This window comes from Leptonotus elevatus, chromosome 2, assembly GCF_054856555.1.
Source record: "Leptonotus elevatus isolate MCC_2025b chromosome 2, RoL_Lele_1.0, whole genome shotgun sequence".
Taxonomy (NCBI): domain Eukaryota; kingdom Metazoa; phylum Chordata; class Actinopteri; order Syngnathiformes; family Syngnathidae; genus Leptonotus; species Leptonotus elevatus.
Genome location: NC_141240.1, coordinates 25,331,716 through 25,351,033, shown reverse-complemented (window position 1 = coordinate 25,351,033; position 19,318 = coordinate 25,331,716). Strand labels below are relative to the sequence as shown.

The window sequence follows — 19,318 nt, the reverse complement described above, 5'->3', positions numbered from 1 at the left end:
TGAAATGATTTATCATTACAAAAGATAAACATGACTGATTCTCAGGTCATACTGAAAATGTATTTGGTCAGTGTTGTAAAAATAAAGCAGGTGCTGAGTCACTACGTCAATACTGGACAAGATCCTATTGTAAAGCAAATAATGTCGCCATGTCATCCTGGAGTAAAGATCAGTATAAACATCACAGACAGGCATTTAATCTCTTTTTAATGTACTTATACCCATGATATTCCGGGGGGGGGGGGGGGGGGCAATGGACATGCTGTACATTATAGTGCTGGCAATTGTTCTGTGCTTCAGAAAAAAACATTTGAGTGAAAACGAAAGCCTTTTTTTCCCCAAGGCATTCATTTGTTTTAATCTGTCTTCAGACCCTCCTTGATTAGATTGAGCTCATAGCAGATGGTCTCATAGCGGTACGCCATACGGATCTGGGCCACGTTGGTCTTACGGATGTCGTTCCCCTCTGGACCCTCTTTCAGGTAGTTTTGACCCAAGAAGTTACTTTTCTCCTAAGCACAGACAGCAGAGCAGAAGTGATGTTAATTAATCGTCAACTAGTCCAATTAGTTGCCTCAAAATTTGGTTACTTTGTCTTAGAAAGTCACTTTGAACAATTGTATGTATCTACCTGCGCTACAGAAAGTGAAACTGTAAGCAAATGTGGAAGAGATATGGAGTCATTCCCAAGTCACGTCATCAAAATTCCACTACAATTTGGAATTTCATCAAAATGCTAAAATGTTAAGAAAATAACTCTCGAATGCATATTAGCGCTAAAAAAATTTTTTTATAAATACCACTTGAGGCTACAAAATGGTGGCATAGAACTAGTTTTGTCTCAATTGAACTCCTAAACTCACTTGAACATAGTTCCTTGACACCCAAATGCCACTAGATGGCAGCAAAGTACTACTTTTAAATGCTTCTGTTGCGTTTTTCAGCTTGTTCATTCGGGGGCATCACTTCAACATACAGGCGTCCTGGCAAGCAAAATGCCACAAGAATGGGGGTCAAAGTAATGCTTGCATAAAAGTTTTTGACCAATGACAAGCACACAACAACAGCAAATAGATGAATTTTTAAGCAATATGTTCCCAAAAATGTCAACGAATAGGTGAATTTGCTAATATGCAGGGGTTGTTGTTTTTTTCGGTGATCGCTGTTCTACCTCATCAGACATTGCGCTCTGCAGCACACTGTTCCTTGAGATCTCGCACATATCGCACGTGCTCAACTTGAAAACCTGAGCTGCAATGGCATACTCCTCCATCAGAGGCTCCTGCAGGCAAGACAAATCAACCAGATGAGCTATCGGTCCGACCACGTTTTGGTTCACTTGGAATATCAAAGACCTTGGTGTAATGGAACTGCATGGGGTCGTCGGTGGAGAGGGAGACCACCAGGCCTTTCTTTTGGAACTCCAGCAGGGGGTTCTTGGCGTACTCAAGGAACAGACTGTTGTTGCTCAGGGGGGACATGGCGATGGGGATCTGGGTCAGGTAGTAAAGGTACTGCAGCACTGGACTCTGGTGGTTGAGGAATTATGTTTAGAACAATACAGTCGTGCATGTTCTTTTATATATATATTGTGTGCGTGTGTGACATGACATTTCACTCTAAATTGTTGTAAATTTGACCAATTGTTGTCCGCTGAATAAACATCTGGAATAGTTTTATGCAAATAGTGGATATGCTGCGTCATTCATTGGCTGTCATCCCAGATGTTAGCACATTGCGAGAGAATTTAACATTTAAACGATTTGAATATGATCAGTTTTGTACGAATGAGCCTTTTTATACACCACCTCAGCGGAATTGAAATAAAGCAACCAAGATGTGATAGAAGTGTACACCGCATCCAGGCCACTAACCTTTTTGAGGTTGAGGCCGTGGGAGATGTTGTCAGCTGTCATGAAGGCAGCCAACAGATGAGTGATGGCGCCAGCTTCACCGCAATGAGGCCTGAACGTGAACGTGTTCATTCCCCGCTCTCTGAAACACAATCATACAAACAATGTACTCGAGGTCAACTGAAATTAATAAATGACGGATCTGAGGCTTACTGACCTCCGCAGTTGGTTGAGCACTGTGATGTTAGCATACATGTAGTAGATGTAGTAGGTGTAGGATGGGTTCTTAGCAACGTCCCACTCCTCTGGTTTGGGGCTCTTAGTGGAGAACATGTGACCACTGTGCTTGGACTCGTCATCCACACTATCGAAACCTGTCACCTACGCAACAGGATGCAATTGTCGAGGCAATAGGGAAGGAGAATTTAACAAGACTGGCAGATTAGTTTGAAAACAGTAATTTGGACTTCTTCTCCCTCACATGCTTGAGGAAGATGCTGAGCTCGGGGTTGGACTTTGGGTCGATGGTGGCCTGGAACACAGGGAGGAAAACGTTCTCCAACATCTTGCCAAAATGGGGGACAAAGTCCCTGCCTCTGAAAATGTCACTGGAGGAGAAGACGGGCAAAACATGGAGATGAAAAAGAGGATTTACAGCAGGATCAAGAACTGCCATGAAGCTGGGTTTGCTGGTGGCAAAGAAGACACTCACTAGATCCTGGGAATTTGAATCATCCACTTGAGGTAAGGGGAGTAGACCCTGTGCTTGACGAACCAGCTGGACAGCCTGTTCCACTCGTTGGACGTGCAGCCGTAGATGGACAGACGAGGCTCAGCATACTGGTACTTGGCATCCTCCAGGTCGCTGGCTACTTCCTGTTTAAACAAACGTTGAGCCAATCAAGGAGAAGGGAATCTATAAGTCACTGCTCCTTCTAAAACATTTGGTAGAATTAAGTAAGCTGGAAAACACAAACACGGAGTATCACACAATTTCGTTTGATTTATTTCGATTATTTCACCACCATCAACTTAAAGAAGAAGTCAATCCCAAAAAGTTATTTAGAATATATGTGCCCCCACTAATCTAAACACGGTATTCTGATTATTGATTAACTCATTTGCTCCAAAAGACGCATAAAAACGTTCTATTTTTAAATATTGCCATGGTTCCAAAAACGTATTTATACGTTTTTATGGGTGGGGTTTATGCCAGCTAGAGCATACATAAGGCTTTGATTAAACCTCTAACCTGAAGAGGTCACTTAAAGCAATGGTAGTTACTACAAAAAAGGTAGTATTGGAGATCAACCAGGGCCATGTTGCAAAAAAGCTTTTTTCCCCAGTGTTTTAAACAGATTTGTGAATAATGATGACATTGATCAAGCTATATTCTAATGCTAATTGCTGCAAAACGGAGGAGGAAAAGGAAAGAAGAGACTTTCTTTAGGTAGGTTCCATGTTTTCATAGTAATAGAACACAATATTCTGTGGGCCTCGCAAAATCAGTCAGAATCCAGTAAAACAACCAGAAGTGAAGGGGGTTGCTTCAGTGGCTGGGAGTGATTGAGTTAATAATGAATTTGTGGAATAAGAGTTAAGCAGCAAACTCCACCCATTTTTATCCATCTCTGGGGCGGCCATTTTGCCAGGGCTGTCAACTGAAAATTGACATCACAGTTGCTCAGTTCAGGTAACAACCAGTCATGGCTCATCTCTTTTCTGAAGCTGTGATTGGTTGTTAGATTTTTGAACACACTACGCAGTCTTTTGCTATTAGGTGAAGAATAATTGCATGTACATTTTGTATATTACTATTACTATTATTATATTACATGCATAATACTCTTTAGGACAGCAGCTGACCTTAATGATGGTGGCAAAGTATTCTCCATTGATTGGATTCTCTGTCTTTAGGTAGAGGTCACGCAACTCGCTTGCTCCCACAGGATTGTACTTGGCATTGAACTTGTCAAAACGCTGAAAGGTTTGTCTGCCCTTGAAAGAAGAAACAACAACATTGATCTTAGTATCTCTAAAAGGTTTGAAAACTGTACATGCCCAGACAGCAACACTCTCACACTGTGAAACTCTTTGCTTCAATGGTGCAACGAAGCTAGCGGCTAATGCTACCGTGATGGGCAATCAGTTAGCTTATTTCTCAACTGATTTTCATTAAACTTACTTTTTTTCAACATCAAAGTGTGTGCTATCCTTAATATTTTGGTATTCATGCTCTCCGCGGATATGCAACGCAGCAAAAATTTGCCCGTAACTAGCTTTAACGTCGCCGTAGGCATGGGTGTGTTAACTTTTATCTAGCCATTGTTCATATCTATGACGGTAATGACACTCTGCTCGCAGAATGCATTATGTAGTGAAATACATTATAAGATATAAGGACGTTAATCCTTGTCATACATGTGTTTGTGTTACGAGTGGTTTTATGAGTTTGGTTTTTGAAATAATTCAGTTGAGCCGCCATTTAAAATCAATGTCTGATTTTCATTGGATAGTATAGATAGATAGATAGATTTTTTATTTTTTTTTTACTTATGATGTATCAAGTCAATAACTTACCGCGTGCACGTCTAGCGAGTCCACAGTGAGGTCATACGGATGCAGGTTGAGGGACTCAAAGAGCTCCTTCAAGGTGACCTCTTTGCCTTTAAGGTTGTGCACGACGCGGTCGGCGTCCACACGGTACGACTTCTTGATGAAGCGCAGGAGATGTTTTTGGTTCATGCAGGCAGCGGCGTGGATGTGGGTGTCCACCTGAGGAGGCCAACATTACATGAGTCACAAATCTGACCATAAGTAATAGCGAGCTTCGTCAAGTTGATGGCTACCTTCCTGCAGTTATAGAAATCCCTGTGGGGGTTCTTCTTCAGCTCCTTCATCTCCTCCATCTCATTCAGCATCTCATGCACGTTGAACTTGGACATGAGGAACTTCAGACGACGGTGAGTGTAGGTCTTACTGAAAATTAAGAGCACCATTCTCATAGATGAAGGAAAAAAGGGCACTTTAAATGACTCCCATTGAATACGATTTCAAATGTGATTGGCTCATTCTGGTCATAGCCACATTATTCAAATGCACCCCAACTGTAAATATAAATAAATAAATAAGAATACGATTTCAAAGTGATTGGCTCATTCTGAACATAGCCACATTATTCAAATGCACCCCAACTGTAAAGATAAATAAAAAAAAGTAAAATAAAATACAATTTAAAATAAACAAACATTTTACAATTTTAAAATTTAAAATTTAACATTTAAAATTAAAAAAATTTAAATTAGAAAGAAAAAAAATCTATAAGAATACGATTTCAAATGTGATTGTCTCAATCTGAACATAGCCACATTATTCAAATGCACCCCATTTGTAAAGATAAATAAATAAATTGTAAAAAATAAAAAAACAATTGTAAAGTTTTTTCACTCAGAAATTCTGAGTAAATTTTACAAGGTGAGTTTTTGAGTACATTTGACCAGTTTCTAAAAAAAAAATTACTCAAGCATTGAGGAAGAGCTTGGGAGACACTCTACCACCTAAGCCATGCCACTCTTGCTGTTTGCCACTATACTGCATTGCAGGTGTGTCCAAAATGAGACCAAAAACGTGTTTTAGAGGTGCAAGGATTCCGCCTGACACCATCAATATACTAACACACAGCAGGAGCAGCATAGCTCAGGTGTTAGAGTGTCTCTCTCCATACCTGAAAGTTGTGGGTTTGTTTTTGTTTTTAATAAACTGGTCAAATGTACTCGAAACTGTCCTTGTAAAATTTACTTACGATTTTCTGAGTGAAAAAAACAAGTTTTTTTTTTTTAAGTACCATAAATATTACTCCTTTTTTTCCCAGTGCACACCCCTGGAGAAAGGACTCACGTGGGACCCTGTGCAATGAGAGCAATGAGGAAGTTCATGTCGTCTATGAAGGTGGTGTAGTCGGCACATGGCAGGTCTCTGGGCTGATGTTTGTCTGCAGCTTCGGCGTCATTGTACACGTAGATGACGCCATCCTTCATACGAGCTACGTAACCCAGATTCTCGGGCAGGCTCGCAATATCAAATGGGTCTTCGTCATTCTTCGGTGGAGGTGTGAAGACTGGATAAACAAACAATGTATGGAAATGTTCAGTAATGTAGCACATGCAGAATTTAGAAGCACTGATTGCCTGCAGACAGAAAGCTAGCAGTATAACTTGGAAGGGCCTTTCAGTGTGGAGTGTGTCGAACTACTATTCATTTTGACATCCTAGCAAAATTATTCAAATTGATGGTTTCAGCAGAGGTTGAGAATTAACAAGGTATAAACATTGTCCTCACCGGGCTGCACCTGGTCCTCCACCTTGAAGGTCTCACCCTCGATGTCACAAAGGAACTGCGAGGCGGTCTGTGGGAAGCGCTGGTTGGCAAGCCTCATGTACTTCTCTCTGATGCTCAATGCGCGGTACAGACCTTTGCAAGACAGCTCAAAGTCGTCCATTGTAACCTGAATAGAAAAAATAAATAGATCATCACCGGTTTTTTAAGGCAGTATTTCTCAAACTTTACGGACATGAAGAGTATCAGGACAGGAGGTCGCAAGGCTTACAAACAAATCTACAAAAGCATACACTGCTTGGTAGAGACAACAAAGCTTTTTGACAACAACAACAAAATATAAACTATTGAATCATTTGTGATTTTGACCAATGTTTGGACGTCACGTCACACAGGCCAAAAATGAAATGTATGTTTAAAACGGAATCAAGTCATCCTGAGCTTCTCCTGATAGAACGAAATGTAAAACTTGCATCCGTGAAACTTAACCTCAGCACGCTCTCATGTGAGCGCCATTCACGGACCTCTGCAAGTGGATTGTGGGAAGCTGGACATTTATAGTCATTGCAATTTAATATAGTTAACAGCACCGAGGTCTATAACCTATACTTAAATGCTGTGCATGCCATATAGTTTAATAAGAGTGTGTGTTTTCATTATGATTGTATTTTTCATATATTTTTTATTTTTTTACATTCTCGTTAAATTGGAAGAAAGAATCCACAAATGTAAACAGCAGTGAAAAATAAAATGGCAAGTCACTTTTACACATTTAAAGAAAAATGTCTCAATTGTGTTTGTCTTTCAACTTTCACCACAATTTACAATTTTAACAGCACAGATGATGACTAAATTGGAGTACAATACCCCAGAAGCGTAATCCCCGATGATGGCCACTCTTTGGAAGTCCGGCACTTCCAGGTAGGTGGGTGTGTCCACTTCCACTGACACCACAGGGCCCGCACTTGTCTGGGCAGCAGCCCCTGGCAGGGGCATGGTGCGAAAGCGCTTCTTGCTGTGGATGGAGTGAATCAATTACAAGTTTCAGCTGACTTTTATAGCCAAGAATTAGCTGTCAAGAAAGGTAAATTTTCATTACATACATTCATACATTCATACATTCATACATTCATACATTCATACATTCATACACAAAACACTTTATTCCCATATTTTTTAAACATATACGAATCCTGTATATACATGAGTATAGACAGTCCCTGTAGAACAGATGGCCCGTCTAAATTTATGGTGCCAAAGCATCCAAGTGCCTAAGTAAGACAGACCTAATTATCTGCACCATAAAATCACATTTATCAAAATCTTTCCCTATAGACATTAGGGGGGCGGAGAGCAGCCACCTATGGCTCCATGCTTGATTTGTCTTGGACAGAACAATTAATTAATTCCCCTGGTAGGGTCACCCATAACAAACAGGTGCTAGGTGAGGGACCAGACAAAGCATGGCTTTTTGGATCGCGGTTTCCCTTGCCCGGACGCGGGTCACCGAGGGCCCCCCTCTGGAGCCAGCGTCTGGTGGCCGGCCCATACCCATGGGGCCCGGCCGGGCACAGCCTGAAAAGGCAACATGGGTCCCCCTTCCCATGGGCTCACCACCTGTGGGAGGGGACAAAGGGGTCGGGTGCGCAGTGAGTTGGGTGGCAGCCAAAGGCGGGGGCCTTGGCGGTCCGACCCCCGGCTACTGAAGCTAGCTCTGGGGACATGTCACCTCTCTGGCAAAGAAGGAGCCCGAGCTGGTGTGTGAGGCTGAGAAGTTCCGACTAGATATAGTCGGACTCGCCTCTACACACAGCTTGGGTTCTGGTACCAATCCTCTTGAGAGGGGCTGGACTCTCTTTCACTCTGGAGTTGCCCACGGTGAGAGGCGCAGAGCAGGTGTGGGCATACTTATTGCCCCCCGGCTAGGCGCCTGTACGTTGGGGCTTACCCCGGGGAACGAGAGGGTAGCCTCCCTCCGCCTTCGGGTGGGGGGGGGGGGGGGGGGGGTATGGGTCCTGACTGTTTGTGCTTATGCACCGAACAGCAGCTCAGAGTACCCACCCTTTCTGGAGTCCTTGCAGGGATATTAACGCTCCCTCTGGGGACTTCCTCGTTCTGCTGGGGGGGACTTCAACGCTCACGTGGGCAATGACGGTGAGACCTGGAAGGGAGTGATTGGGAGGAACGACCCCCCACGATCAGAACCCGAACGGTGTTTTGTTATTGGACTTCTGTGCTCATCACGGACTGTCCATAACAAACACCATATTCACAAGGGTGTCCATATGTGTACTTGGCACCAGGACACCCTAGGCCGCAGTTCGATGATCGACTTTGTCGTCATGTCATTGTCATTGTTTTGTTTTCAGATTTGCGGCCGCATGTGTTGGACACTCGGGTGAAGAGAGGGGCGGAGCTGTCAACTGATCACTACCTGGTGATGTGTTGGCTCCGATGGCGGGGTAAGATGCTGGTCCGACCTGGCAGACCCAAACGTATTGTGAGGGTTTGCTGGGAACGTCTGGCAGAATCCCTTGTCAGAAAGAGTTTCAACACCCACCTGCGGCAGAACTTCTCCCTTGTCCCAAGGGAGGCGGGTGACATTGAGTCCGAGTGGACCATGTTCCGCGTCTCCATTGTGAGGCGGCTGATCGGAGCTGTGGCCATAAGGTGGTTGGTGCCTGTTATGCAATCCTTGAACCCACTGGTGTAAGGGATGCCGTCAAGCTGAAGAAGGAGTCCTATTGGGCCTTTTTGGCCTGTGGGACTCCAGAGGCAGCTGACAGGTACCGGCTGGATAAGCGGAATGCAGCTTCGGCAGTTGCTGAGGCAAAAACTCGGACATGGGAGGAGTTCGGTGAGGCCATGGAAAACGACTTCCGGACGGCTTCGAAGAAATTCTGGTCAAACATCCGACGTTTCAGGAGAGGAAAGCAGTGCGCCATTAACACTGTGTATAGTGGAGATGGGGTTCTGCTGACCTCGACTCGGGACGTCGTGAATCGGTGGGGAGAATACTTTGAAGACCTCCTCAATTCCAGTGCCTCTGTATTGGCAGACCGGGGTGGTGGTACCCCTTTTTAAGAAGGTGGACCGGAGGGTGTGTTCCAACTATAGAGGGATCACACTCCTCAGCCTCCCTGGTAAGGTCTATTCAGGGGTGCTGGAGAGGAGGGTCCGTCGGGAAGTCCGGCAGTAAGCCGAATTTGTTTCCTGTGAGGGTTGGACTCCGCCAAGGTTGCCCTTTGTCACCGATTCTGTTCATAACTTTTATGGACAGAATTTCTAGGCGCAGCCGAGGCGTTGAGGGGGTCCGGTTTGGTGGCCTCAACATTGCATCTCTGCTTTTTGCAGATGATGTGGTGCTGTTTGCTTCTTCAAGCTGTTATCTCCAACTCTCACTGGAGCGATTCACAGCCGACTGTGAAGCGGTTGGGATGAAAATCAGCACTTCCAAATCCGAGACCATGGTCCTCAGTCGGAAAAGGGTGGAGTGCTCTCTCCGGGTCGGGGATGAGATCCTGCCCCAAGTGGAGGAGTTCAAGTATCTTGGGGTCTTGTTCACGAGTGAGGGTAGGTTGGAGCAGGAGATCGACAGGCGGATCGGTGCAGCGTCTGCAGTGATGTGGACGCTATATCGGTCCGTTGTAGTAAAGAAGGAGCTGAGCCGAAAGGCAAAGCTCTCAATTTACCGGTAGGTCTATGTTCCTACCCTCACCTATGGTCACGAGCTGTGGGTCGTGACCGAAAGAACAATATCCCGGATACAAGTGGCCGAAATGAGTTTCCTCCGCAGGGTGTCCGGGCTCTCCCTTAGAGATAGGGTGAGAAGCTCGGTCATCCGGGAAGGACTCAGTGTCGAGCCGCTACTCCTCCGCATTGAGAGGAACCAGTTGAGGTGGCTCGGGCATCTGGTTCGGATGCCTCCTGGACGCCTCCCTGGAGAGGTGTTCCGGGCATGTCCCACCGGCGGGAAGCCCCGGGGACAACCCAGGACACGCTGGAGAGACTATGTCTCTTGGCTGGCCTGGGAACGCCTTGGGATTCCTTCGGAGGAGCTGGTTGAAGTGGCTGGGGACAGGGACGTCTGGGCTTCCTTGCTAAAGCTGCTGCCCCTGCGACCCGACCCCGGATAAGCGGTAGATGGATTAATTGCTCTACCTTGTGGACAAATAGTTAAATCTTATAAATACATCATATTGTCAAAATTGATGGATACGATGTTGTTGCTGAAGTACTGTTACAAAACTGAGTATGTTCCCAAACAATTTTAGCAACTACAACACCAGTGCTATACAAACTCACCGCTTTTCAAGATTATCGTCAACATGCAAGTGGTGCGCCATTTCATGGTGGAGGATGGGACAGTCCTCAGGCACGTCGAAGACAGAGATTTCATCGCGGATGTCCTCGCCTTTGGTCTCAGATGCAAAGATCTGCTCGGCAAAGGCCCGCATCTTGTCATCGGTCTCTGCGGGGCATGAATGAGAGTGATGGTGCTGAGCGTGTGGAAATGATGGACGTTCCACATACTGTCATGCAGCACTAGGACAAAAAGGGCAACTGCAATCCTGTCAAGCAAAGTTCTGTGGAGATGCTTATCAGACTGCATCAATACGAGGCGCATATGACATAAAAAAAGTATAAACAGAAAGCAAAGAAGAAAGATAATATAAGGAAAGAAAGACGATGCACGGCACAAAAACCTCAGTCCAATCTCACAATGCCTGCTACTGATGAAGCACTGGCCTACATGCACTCATCTACAGGTCTACTCCAAAGACAGCCATTCCACTATACGGTCCATGTGGTCAAAAGGACCATGTCTCACCCTCTATACTTACTATGTTGACCTGATCATGATCGGCAAGATAGTAGCGCCACCCAGGGTAAAAAAAAGAGTGTTAGAAAGGGCATGAGTTGAAAGAGAGAAAAAAAAAAGATGCAGTGATGATCTTTTTATATTAAGATCCAGGAAAAGAGACTGTGCTGACACCACAAAATACAAAGAATGCAGGTTGCATACAATGATCAAAAATGTTGTTGGTTTTCATGTACCGTACTGTTTATATGGAATTACACAAAAATAATAAGTGTAATATTGTCACCAGGAAAAAGAATGTAGCCAATTCTATTAATTTCTTGTTGATCTACAATTGCAAAAGTAGCATGCAAAACCTTTGGAAATAGCCGTAAAAGCTGATCATGAAAATGTATTGTAAACCTTTGGAATGAATAACTTGCTGAGCCTCCTTTGGCAGCAATAACCTCAAAAAATAATCCCTGTAGTTGCAGATCAAAGCAGCATCTCAAATCAGGTTGAGTTACTTCTGTCCTCCGGGTTGTTGTCCAGTTGCATCACAAATTTTCTCTTCAGCCTAAATTGTCAGGCAGTCCTAAATTCTACTGGGGAAAAAAACGTCTTAAAAATGATTTTTTTCTGCTGTCCAGGTTCTGAGTTAGCAAAACAGCCCCAAACCAGGATGCCTTAACCATATTTACAGTTGTAATAAAGTTTTGGTGTCTTGTGAATTTTTTCTGCACATACAGCATTCTGTGTTTCTTCGTTTTGTCCGCACAAGAAGGTCAGCAGTGCTGTGGAGCATCCGAGCGCTCTTTTGCAAACATGAAACCTGTAGCAAGGGTTTTTTGGTGTGTTTTTTTTTTTTTTTAAAGCAGTGGCTTCTTCCATAGGGAGGTCTTTAAATATTCTTAATTGTAGGTATTGAGAGATCTTTTGTGCAAGTGAATGTTTACATCAGGCAATGTTTCTTTATTATAGTGCATTAGAGTTGAATGGCTTAAATTGTAAAGATCACACAGGTTGTTTCCTAAATGTTAAGTAACATTTATGGTTCTGTGGTTAACTATACTATATGCTTTATAACATTTCCAACATTTGCATAACAGGAGAGAGCTGCAGGTAAAGAGATAGAAGCCAACGACTTTACTTTTGGCTCTCACTGGTAGTTTGCCGCATGATATCACTTAATGCTTGACTCTCAACATTGCACACAATAAAGTGGCCTTCTAAAGTTAGAACTTGCAGTTTGTTATCTGACCTGTTGTTGATTATGCACAACACAGCAAAGGCGTGACCTCTGACATATGCATTCATAAGATTACAAGGTCTCACTTTAAAATTTAAAAAAAATTGCCGCCACCTCCACAGTCCGTTCCAGGACACTTTAACAGCATTTAGCTATACATTTGTATTTATCATCGAAACTGTGCTGCTACACGTTGAAACACATTTCCCACTCACCCGGCACTCGAACTTTCGGCATGGTGACTCGTTTCGTGCACGTCTCCCCGGGAATAAATCAAGAAGGGTGGTCGGCCACTAGACCGCTGCAGAAGCTGGTGGAAGTGCGCAGTCCAGGTGGTGGGTCACGGCAATATGAAGCTCCCGGGGTCGCACATGTAATTGGAATCCGCTGAACCCGAAAAGTGAGCACGCTGAGCCGTGGCACCCATCTCCCCCTCCCCAACACCACACGCACTCAGAGGAAAGCGCCTCTATTTTAAGTTGCGTGTCCAACGCACACACAGACACCCACGTACGTTACAAAGACACGCGTAAGAGCGCAAGCAAAAACTTCATCATACGCGTTGATGTTGGGTCTTCATTGAAACAAACGGACAACAAAAGTCGACAAAACAGACGCTAATTAAATGTATAATTTAACAAACAGGTAGGCCTGCAGTATTTCATTGTAAAGCTGCACAAAATGTATTACAGCGTATAATAATTTTTTTTAAACCACGCCTAGGATAATAGCAGTTTGATTTGATGAAAAATCATCCACCTTCTTTGTTCTATACTCCTTTGCGTAAAGCTTTTAAAAGCTTTTAATATTATTCTCCTGTATGGCTTTGGATTACTTGTCACTCAGAATCCCCAAATGAATAAGACATGAGGTCAGGGCAGGCAGGGGAGGTAGAACATTCCTGCACACTCGCCTGCATGTGAGAAGTTCAAAAGCAAACAAACAAAACAAAACAAAACACAAAATGAATGAAGGCATTACATTATTTTCCGTTTAAGTGTTTCTGGTCTGTGCTTTACATTGATTTTCTTTTTCATTCAAGTGATGTCAACATCTTCATCATTAACAATAGATGTATTTGCATATTTCCTGTTACATGGGCGAGAAGGGAATATCCTAGAGCTCAAAAACTTGACGTGATAGAGAAAAACTAGGATCAGTTTTGGATTCCGCACACAAAAATGAGTGAAAAACAGCTGTCAGACCTAAATAAACATGAAATTGTCATTCGTACAAAATGGCCAGAAGATGGCTAAAGAATCATCTGATAATGAATAAAAACATACACATGTACAGACACAAGAGACCAAGGAGATACTGAGCTGTGAGGTACAGTAATTGGTATTAAATTCGTTTATATAAAGAAGAGAACCTTAAAATTAAATGATTGTGCCATGTTGAATTGCAGTCGTTTGGATTTTTGTTTAGGACCGAGTATAGCTAATCATTTGGTTACTGCTTGAACTGATTCTTAGGATACCTGTTAGTTGCGGTAGTATGTGTAGAAGCTGCTGAAATGTGAAAATGGTCTCATTTATACAATGTTTACGTTGTGTGACACTTTACAACTAGAAGTGGTTGGGCAGTACATTAAACAACACATACTTACTTGGTGTTGACACCAGCATGTTAAAAAAAACCAATTTGATTACACAACTTAGTTTTATTTATATAGCACTTTCACAACAGCTGCAGCTGCAACAATGTGCTTTACAGAAACAATGACATTAGATAATTATCTAACTATAATTAGGCTATACATTTCTAGCATTTCTTTTTGGGATTGCCACAACGGATTTCTGATCAATTGAGTGATACAAAGAGGGGAATTTCAAGGAAAATCTCCAATTTCAGCTTGACTTAAGAACGACCTGACAAAGTGTGACGAGTTACTTTGAAGGTGGGAAAAAAACTGTTGATTCTCATCCAAGATATAGGCCTGAAGCTCGTTTGTCTTTCTTTTTTTTTTTTAAACTACAACACAAGTGTAATAAATAAATAAGCAAGCTAACCACAAAAAATAAAGCAGCCAGCCTTAACTTGACAACGAGCAACATTTATGATGTTATGCGTGTTGCATTGTAGTCTTTGTGCTTTGAATGTTTCAGTACGTCCTGCGTAGCACAAAAAAACACCCCATACTGGGCATTTATGTAACATGCCTCTGGTGCTGCATCCATCATGAGACATCGCAGCATGAAGACAGCCAGCAAGATTTCTATTTTTAGGGAACGTGAGTTTAAATGTCAGAGCTCATCTTACGTTTGAACGACTTAGAGATGAAGTTATAACATTCAAATTAAAACTTCAGGAGTTCAAAACTTGGCTGTTGTTCTGTTCCATAAAAATTCTCATCCAACAACAACAAATTGCGGTAATCGTATATCCGATCTTAGTGGCTTCTCATGATACTGACGCCTGGAAGCGTGAAGGAGGTGGCACTCAGGGGGGGGGGGGGTCTTTTCCAGACTTGCCTTGTGAGGTTGAACTTGAAGGACACTGCTTCAAAGGCAAACGGTGAGCAAATTAATGAATCAATCATCAGTTTCAGATTGAGATATGAATGTTTGGACACGGAACCAATGATGACACGGAGCTTCTGGACATGTGCTTTACATGGCAACGTGGATCTGAAGTTGCCTCCTATCATGTTACCTTGCAACCCCACCCCGCCCCCTTGAAAATGCAACAGCTGCTCAGCCGTTCAGGTTTTTTTTTTTTAACTAGTACTTATGAAACTTTTGACTCCAAGAACCACTTAACTCATTCACTGCCATTGACGGCTATAAACGTCAAAAGTTCATCTTAAGTATTTCTATTAGTTTAAAAAAAATTCCCCACTTTTGTTACCAAGGGTATGAAAACCTAGACATTTTTTAAATCTTTTTTGTGTGTGTATGTGTGGGGAGGGGGGGTTAATAAAAGATTGTTAAAAATTAGGGGCGTCAGGCGATAATTTTTTTTTTATTGTAATTAATCGCATGACTTCAATAGTTAACTCACAATTAATCAAACATTTTATATCTGTTCTAAATGTACAATATTTTTTTCTAGGTTTTCATACTCTTAACAGAAGTGGATTTTTTTTTTAACTAATAGAAATAGTTTAAATTAATTTTTGACATCTATAGCCATCAACGGCAATGAATGAGTTAAGGGCTAAACCAAATACATACAGCATGGTCATAATGGTGATACTAGCTCTGACGCACATTAAAATACAGTAGCGTAGGCCTGGGTAATATTGTGTAGATCACCGTCACATTTTGCAGTTTTACCATGAATACTACCCCAGAAAAGCATAATGACAGCAATCAGTTATTTTTTTGTCAAACTGCCAAAGTCCACAGTTTTGGAATGTGATTAATACTTTTTTCTACTAATGTAAACTTTTATAATTATGTTTCTGTACTAAACAATGGTAAACGAGCTTTCAAGTACGTAGTGCCTTTGTACCTTACAAAATCCATTCAACGCGGTCTCCTCATTCACTTAGTGATGAAAGAGCATCAGAAGAACGCTCAACCACCCGGGCAAATAAATGGACGGGAGAAGGACCAAAAAAAGCCATGGTCTTCGATGGAGCATGAATGTTTCAAAAGGACAAGAAGGATTGGTTTTGACGGTAAAAATAAAGAGGAAATGTTATCAAATCAAAGAGGGAAGAAAAGTCAGTGAATGTGATGTGGGTGGGACCATAAGCTGCCTTTTTGGTTGTTTAAATGCCTTTGGGAGTTCTAATTACGCTTAATTGGTCTGTTTTTTCCTCCCCAGCAAAGCGCTAAGCCAGCCGGACAGTTCTTACCATCTTCACCACAAGGAGCACGAAACGGTAGGTTCTCTTTACGAATTTTCTTCAAATATGCCACGCTTGAAAATACAAGACCTTAAACATGGTCATGTGCTTGTTATCTTTTTCTTTACAATATACGATTCATTCATATTGCCAATGAGTTTTTTTGTTTTTTCATCCATGAGATCTGTATTTGACTTGACCTTGTAACTGGAATCTGAGTGTATCATCAGCAATTGGATGATGCCCTGTAGTTGTATGAGAAGTATAATCCTAAACCTGCTCATTGGCACTACAGGAAAGAAACTGAAGTTCAACTGCACTCCAGCGTACTGTAGTTGATTCGCTCCAGGTTAAATTATTAGGCTAGATTAAGATGATTGTTAAGTTAATATTCACAAAGTAACACCCTATTTGTTTTTGCTCTTTACTAAAAACAAATATTTTTCTTATCAGACTGTGTACGATGGAAATCAAAGTGTCTGTGGACAATCTTCCACGTTTGGTTTGTGGCGTTACAGATGAGACAACATGCCAAGAGGTGGTCACAGTGTTGGCACAAGCCCTGGGTACGTGACTACATTTCTTTTTATTACCTCGTGATGTTGAAAACCAAAACTCATCATTTTCATTTAGGCCAGCCGGGACGCTACATGCTACGCGAGACATTCAAAGACTTCGAGAGGTGCATGGCACCAGATGAGCGCCCTCTGGAGACGCTGAAGAAGTATGGGGAGCACGCCAAGGAGGTCCATCTCACATTGCTCCACAGCGGCCCTTCAGTTTACGACGAAATGAGCCGTGCCAAAGTGGGCCGACACCAGCCTTGTCCGCCGCTGCGGAGGAAAGAAACCGTCGCTAGAGGTTGGCGGCGCAGCGGGTCGCTAAATCTGCATCGCCAGAGCTTTCCGTTGTCTTGCTTGCGACGGGACACAGACCAGAACCACGAACACTTGAAAAGACCTAAAAGAAAGTCATTGACCTTCATGGAGGAGGCTTGGGAATGGCTGGAGAATTTGGGAAAAACACAGGTTTATAGTACATCATGTGATAACAAGGACAGCAGCAAGAAGACTGAAAAAAATAAAAGAACTTTTCTGAGTGTCACACTTTCTTCTGCGAGAAAGAGTCATTGTGAGCAGCGCCAAGAACGAGGTCACAGAAATTCAAAACCCGACTTGGATCAGACATCTTGCTGCATGGGAACTCAGCAGAAGGTTAAAGAACATAAAAACTCCAAGAAAACACGTGGGGGGAAGCTCGATAGCTTCTGCAACTCTAACAGTGAAGCAGAGATGAATCAGGTAAGAGAAGCTATCATATGCCAGCTCAGTTATCTTCAAAAACTCCAGATCCAGATAGGGTTTGTAGACCACGAGATTTTAGAGCTGGAGGAAAGCGAGCGGACCAGAGAAGAGCGCAAGCTGATTGAAGAAGAGATGGAGCAGATTAGTTTCTGGGAAAATGAATTAAAGGCAGAAGAAGAGTTTGAGAGAGATTTGCAGAATCAGTTCCGTGACATGAAAGCAAAGGTTGTGGACTGCAAGGCCAAACTGGAGGACTACAAGACCGAAATGCAAAAACTGGACTTCTGTGGAGCTCAAAATGTTGACTCCAAAGTGGGCCGACATGCTGCTGACGACAATCCAACCAAGGACTCAAACGGGCAGCTATGCGAGACAGAACTAGATGTAAATAGTGACAGGAAGTGGCCGCCCAGAAATGTCAATCCTTCTGCTGCTTTATTTCCTCAGAGTCAGATAAAGGAGCGCCGGCCCACTGGACCAGCAGAGCTCAGGGAGTGGTGGGCATGCTGGTCTGCGGTCCAAAACTCAAAAGCAAACAAAAAGACGGCTGAGATTCACCGCTCAGAGCTCACCATTTATTTGGGCGGTACAAAAGTTTAATGAAGGGGCGGTAAAGTCAAAGTTGATGGGCACTTTGTTACTCTTGTGCTAGAAAGCATTGATGTTGTTCAGCAAAACCAACATTGTTGACATGTATTCCAATATATAATGTGCCCTTTAGTCTTGCAGAATTTTTGTGATTATCACCTCAAAATGATAGCTTCTGTAATATAGTGACCCACCAAAGTCTAAACTTGTATTCGATTACAGTATACTGTACAAAATCAAGATGGATTTTTTTTTTTTTTTGTAATTAACAATGTTTTGTATACTAATAGTTTGTGTCTTTAGAGTGACTGTCCACCAATCAAGTGTGAAATTAAACTAGTAATTTTTTAAAGTCTTCCTATTTGTGAAAATGTGTCAGTGATTTCTCAGCAAACACTAACTGATAAACAGCCGCAGTGTTACGTGTGTTAAGCATCATTTTTCTGATAACAATCGGCTGGCGGTAGTATTTGTTTGGCAATGCCATGCTACCACTATATGCGAATTTATAGTTAAAGCAAAAGTTGTGAACCTTAAACAAATATTTTCATAACAGTTCTGATGAAACAGAGTTAGTTGAATGGTACCTTTTTATCACTTTTACTGTCAGGAACCCTGCCACACAAACTTACAAATGTGGACTGCTTTACAGCATACACAAGTCATATCAAATTGGTCTACATGCGATTGCGGCCGTCATGGCAGAACTTTTTCGGTTTTGCCTGAGGAGTCAAGCACACACACACAAGGCGGAAGGTGCGACTGTTTGGTGGTGGTCGGAGGTGAACACTGGTAGCTTACCGCCACCAGTGTGAATGTATGAATTATGTATTCATTCCATTGTAAAGCATTTTTGAGTGTCTAGAAAAGCACTATAAAAATCTGAGGCATTATTATTAAAAAAAAAAAAAAAGGGAGGCTACCCGGTTAAAAGGACCAACATTGGCCCGGCTTTCACTTGCTGGCATGAGCTAAAAAATGACAATGTGCTGGTCCACATGGAAAAAGTGGTCTTCCTACAGGCTAAATAAATAATAAATAAATAGGCTATTAAAGATATTTTTGGTCAAATTGTTCATCTTTAAATCAAGCAGCTTGGTGATTAAATGCTTGGAATTACTGTGTGTGTGTGTTTTCATTTTTTGGGGTATTAATGTACAAGTTGCACAAAAATTATGGAAATGTTTAAAGTGTTGGACACTCAAAAGTTCAGAGGTCAAGTTAACCTGTAAAGGTCATAATGTATTTCGGTTTAATCTGAACTTTCTCCCTAAATCAGACTATCCCTGACATTTGTTACTGTTGATCAATATCAACACCATAAGGCAACATTTTTAATCACACAATGAGATTTTTTAAAAGATTAGATCTTGAGCTCACAGATATTTTGTG

General features: G+C 42.5%; 2 protein-coding genes across 2 annotated transcripts; one reads left to right on the top strand and one right to left on the bottom strand.

The window, feature by feature from the left end:
* Positions 1-249: 249 nt before the first annotated feature.
* Positions 250-12,736, bottom strand: ampd1 (adenosine monophosphate deaminase 1 (isoform M)). The gene is made up of 15 exons (XM_086068243.1): positions 12,454-12,736; positions 10,494-10,659; positions 7,056-7,203; positions 6,192-6,357; positions 5,751-5,970; positions 4,703-4,832; positions 4,434-4,628; positions 3,720-3,851; positions 2,566-2,729; positions 2,335-2,461; positions 2,071-2,234; positions 1,875-1,995; positions 1,356-1,529; positions 1,172-1,282; positions 250-512 (listed from the first exon to the last, which is right to left on the bottom strand). The coding sequence occupies exons 1-15, from the start codon at positions 12,473-12,475 to the stop codon at positions 357-359; spliced, it is 2,196 nt and encodes a 731-aa protein (XP_085924369.1). The 5' UTR covers positions 12,476-12,736; the 3' UTR covers positions 250-356.
* Positions 12,737-14,727: 1,991 nt separating this feature from the next.
* Positions 14,728-18,376, top strand: rassf11 (Ras association domain family member 11). The gene is made up of 5 exons (XM_086069323.1): positions 14,728-14,755; positions 15,735-15,863; positions 16,013-16,070; positions 16,488-16,600; positions 16,668-18,376. The coding sequence occupies exons 4-5, from the start codon at positions 16,498-16,500 to the stop codon at positions 17,936-17,938; spliced, it is 1,374 nt and encodes a 457-aa protein (XP_085925449.1). The 5' UTR covers positions 14,728-14,755; positions 15,735-15,863; positions 16,013-16,070; positions 16,488-16,497; the 3' UTR covers positions 17,939-18,376.
* The last annotated feature ends 942 nt before the right edge of the window (positions 18,377-19,318 follow it).

Bases quoted from the DNA above. Each gene is read 5' to 3' on its own strand.
- ampd1 (XM_086068243.1), bottom strand. From the start codon at position 12,475: ATGCCGAAAGTTCGAGTGCCGG. The intron at 7,204-10,493 runs GTGAGTTTGTAT...CTCCATCCACAG, and splicing joins GACGATAATCTTGAAAAGCG to CAAGAAGCGCTTTCGCACCA. The intron at 2,730-3,719 runs GTCAGCTGCTGT...TTGTTTAAACAG, and splicing joins ACTTTGCCACCATCATTAAG to GAAGTAGCCAGCGACCTGGA.
- rassf11 (XM_086069323.1), top strand. From the start codon at position 16,498: ATGGAAATCAAAGTGTCTGTGGACAATCTTCCACGTTTGGTTTGTGGC. The intron at 16,601-16,667 runs GTACGTGACTAC...ATTTTCATTTAG, and splicing joins AGTGTTGGCACAAGCCCTGG to GCCAGCCGGGACGCTACATG.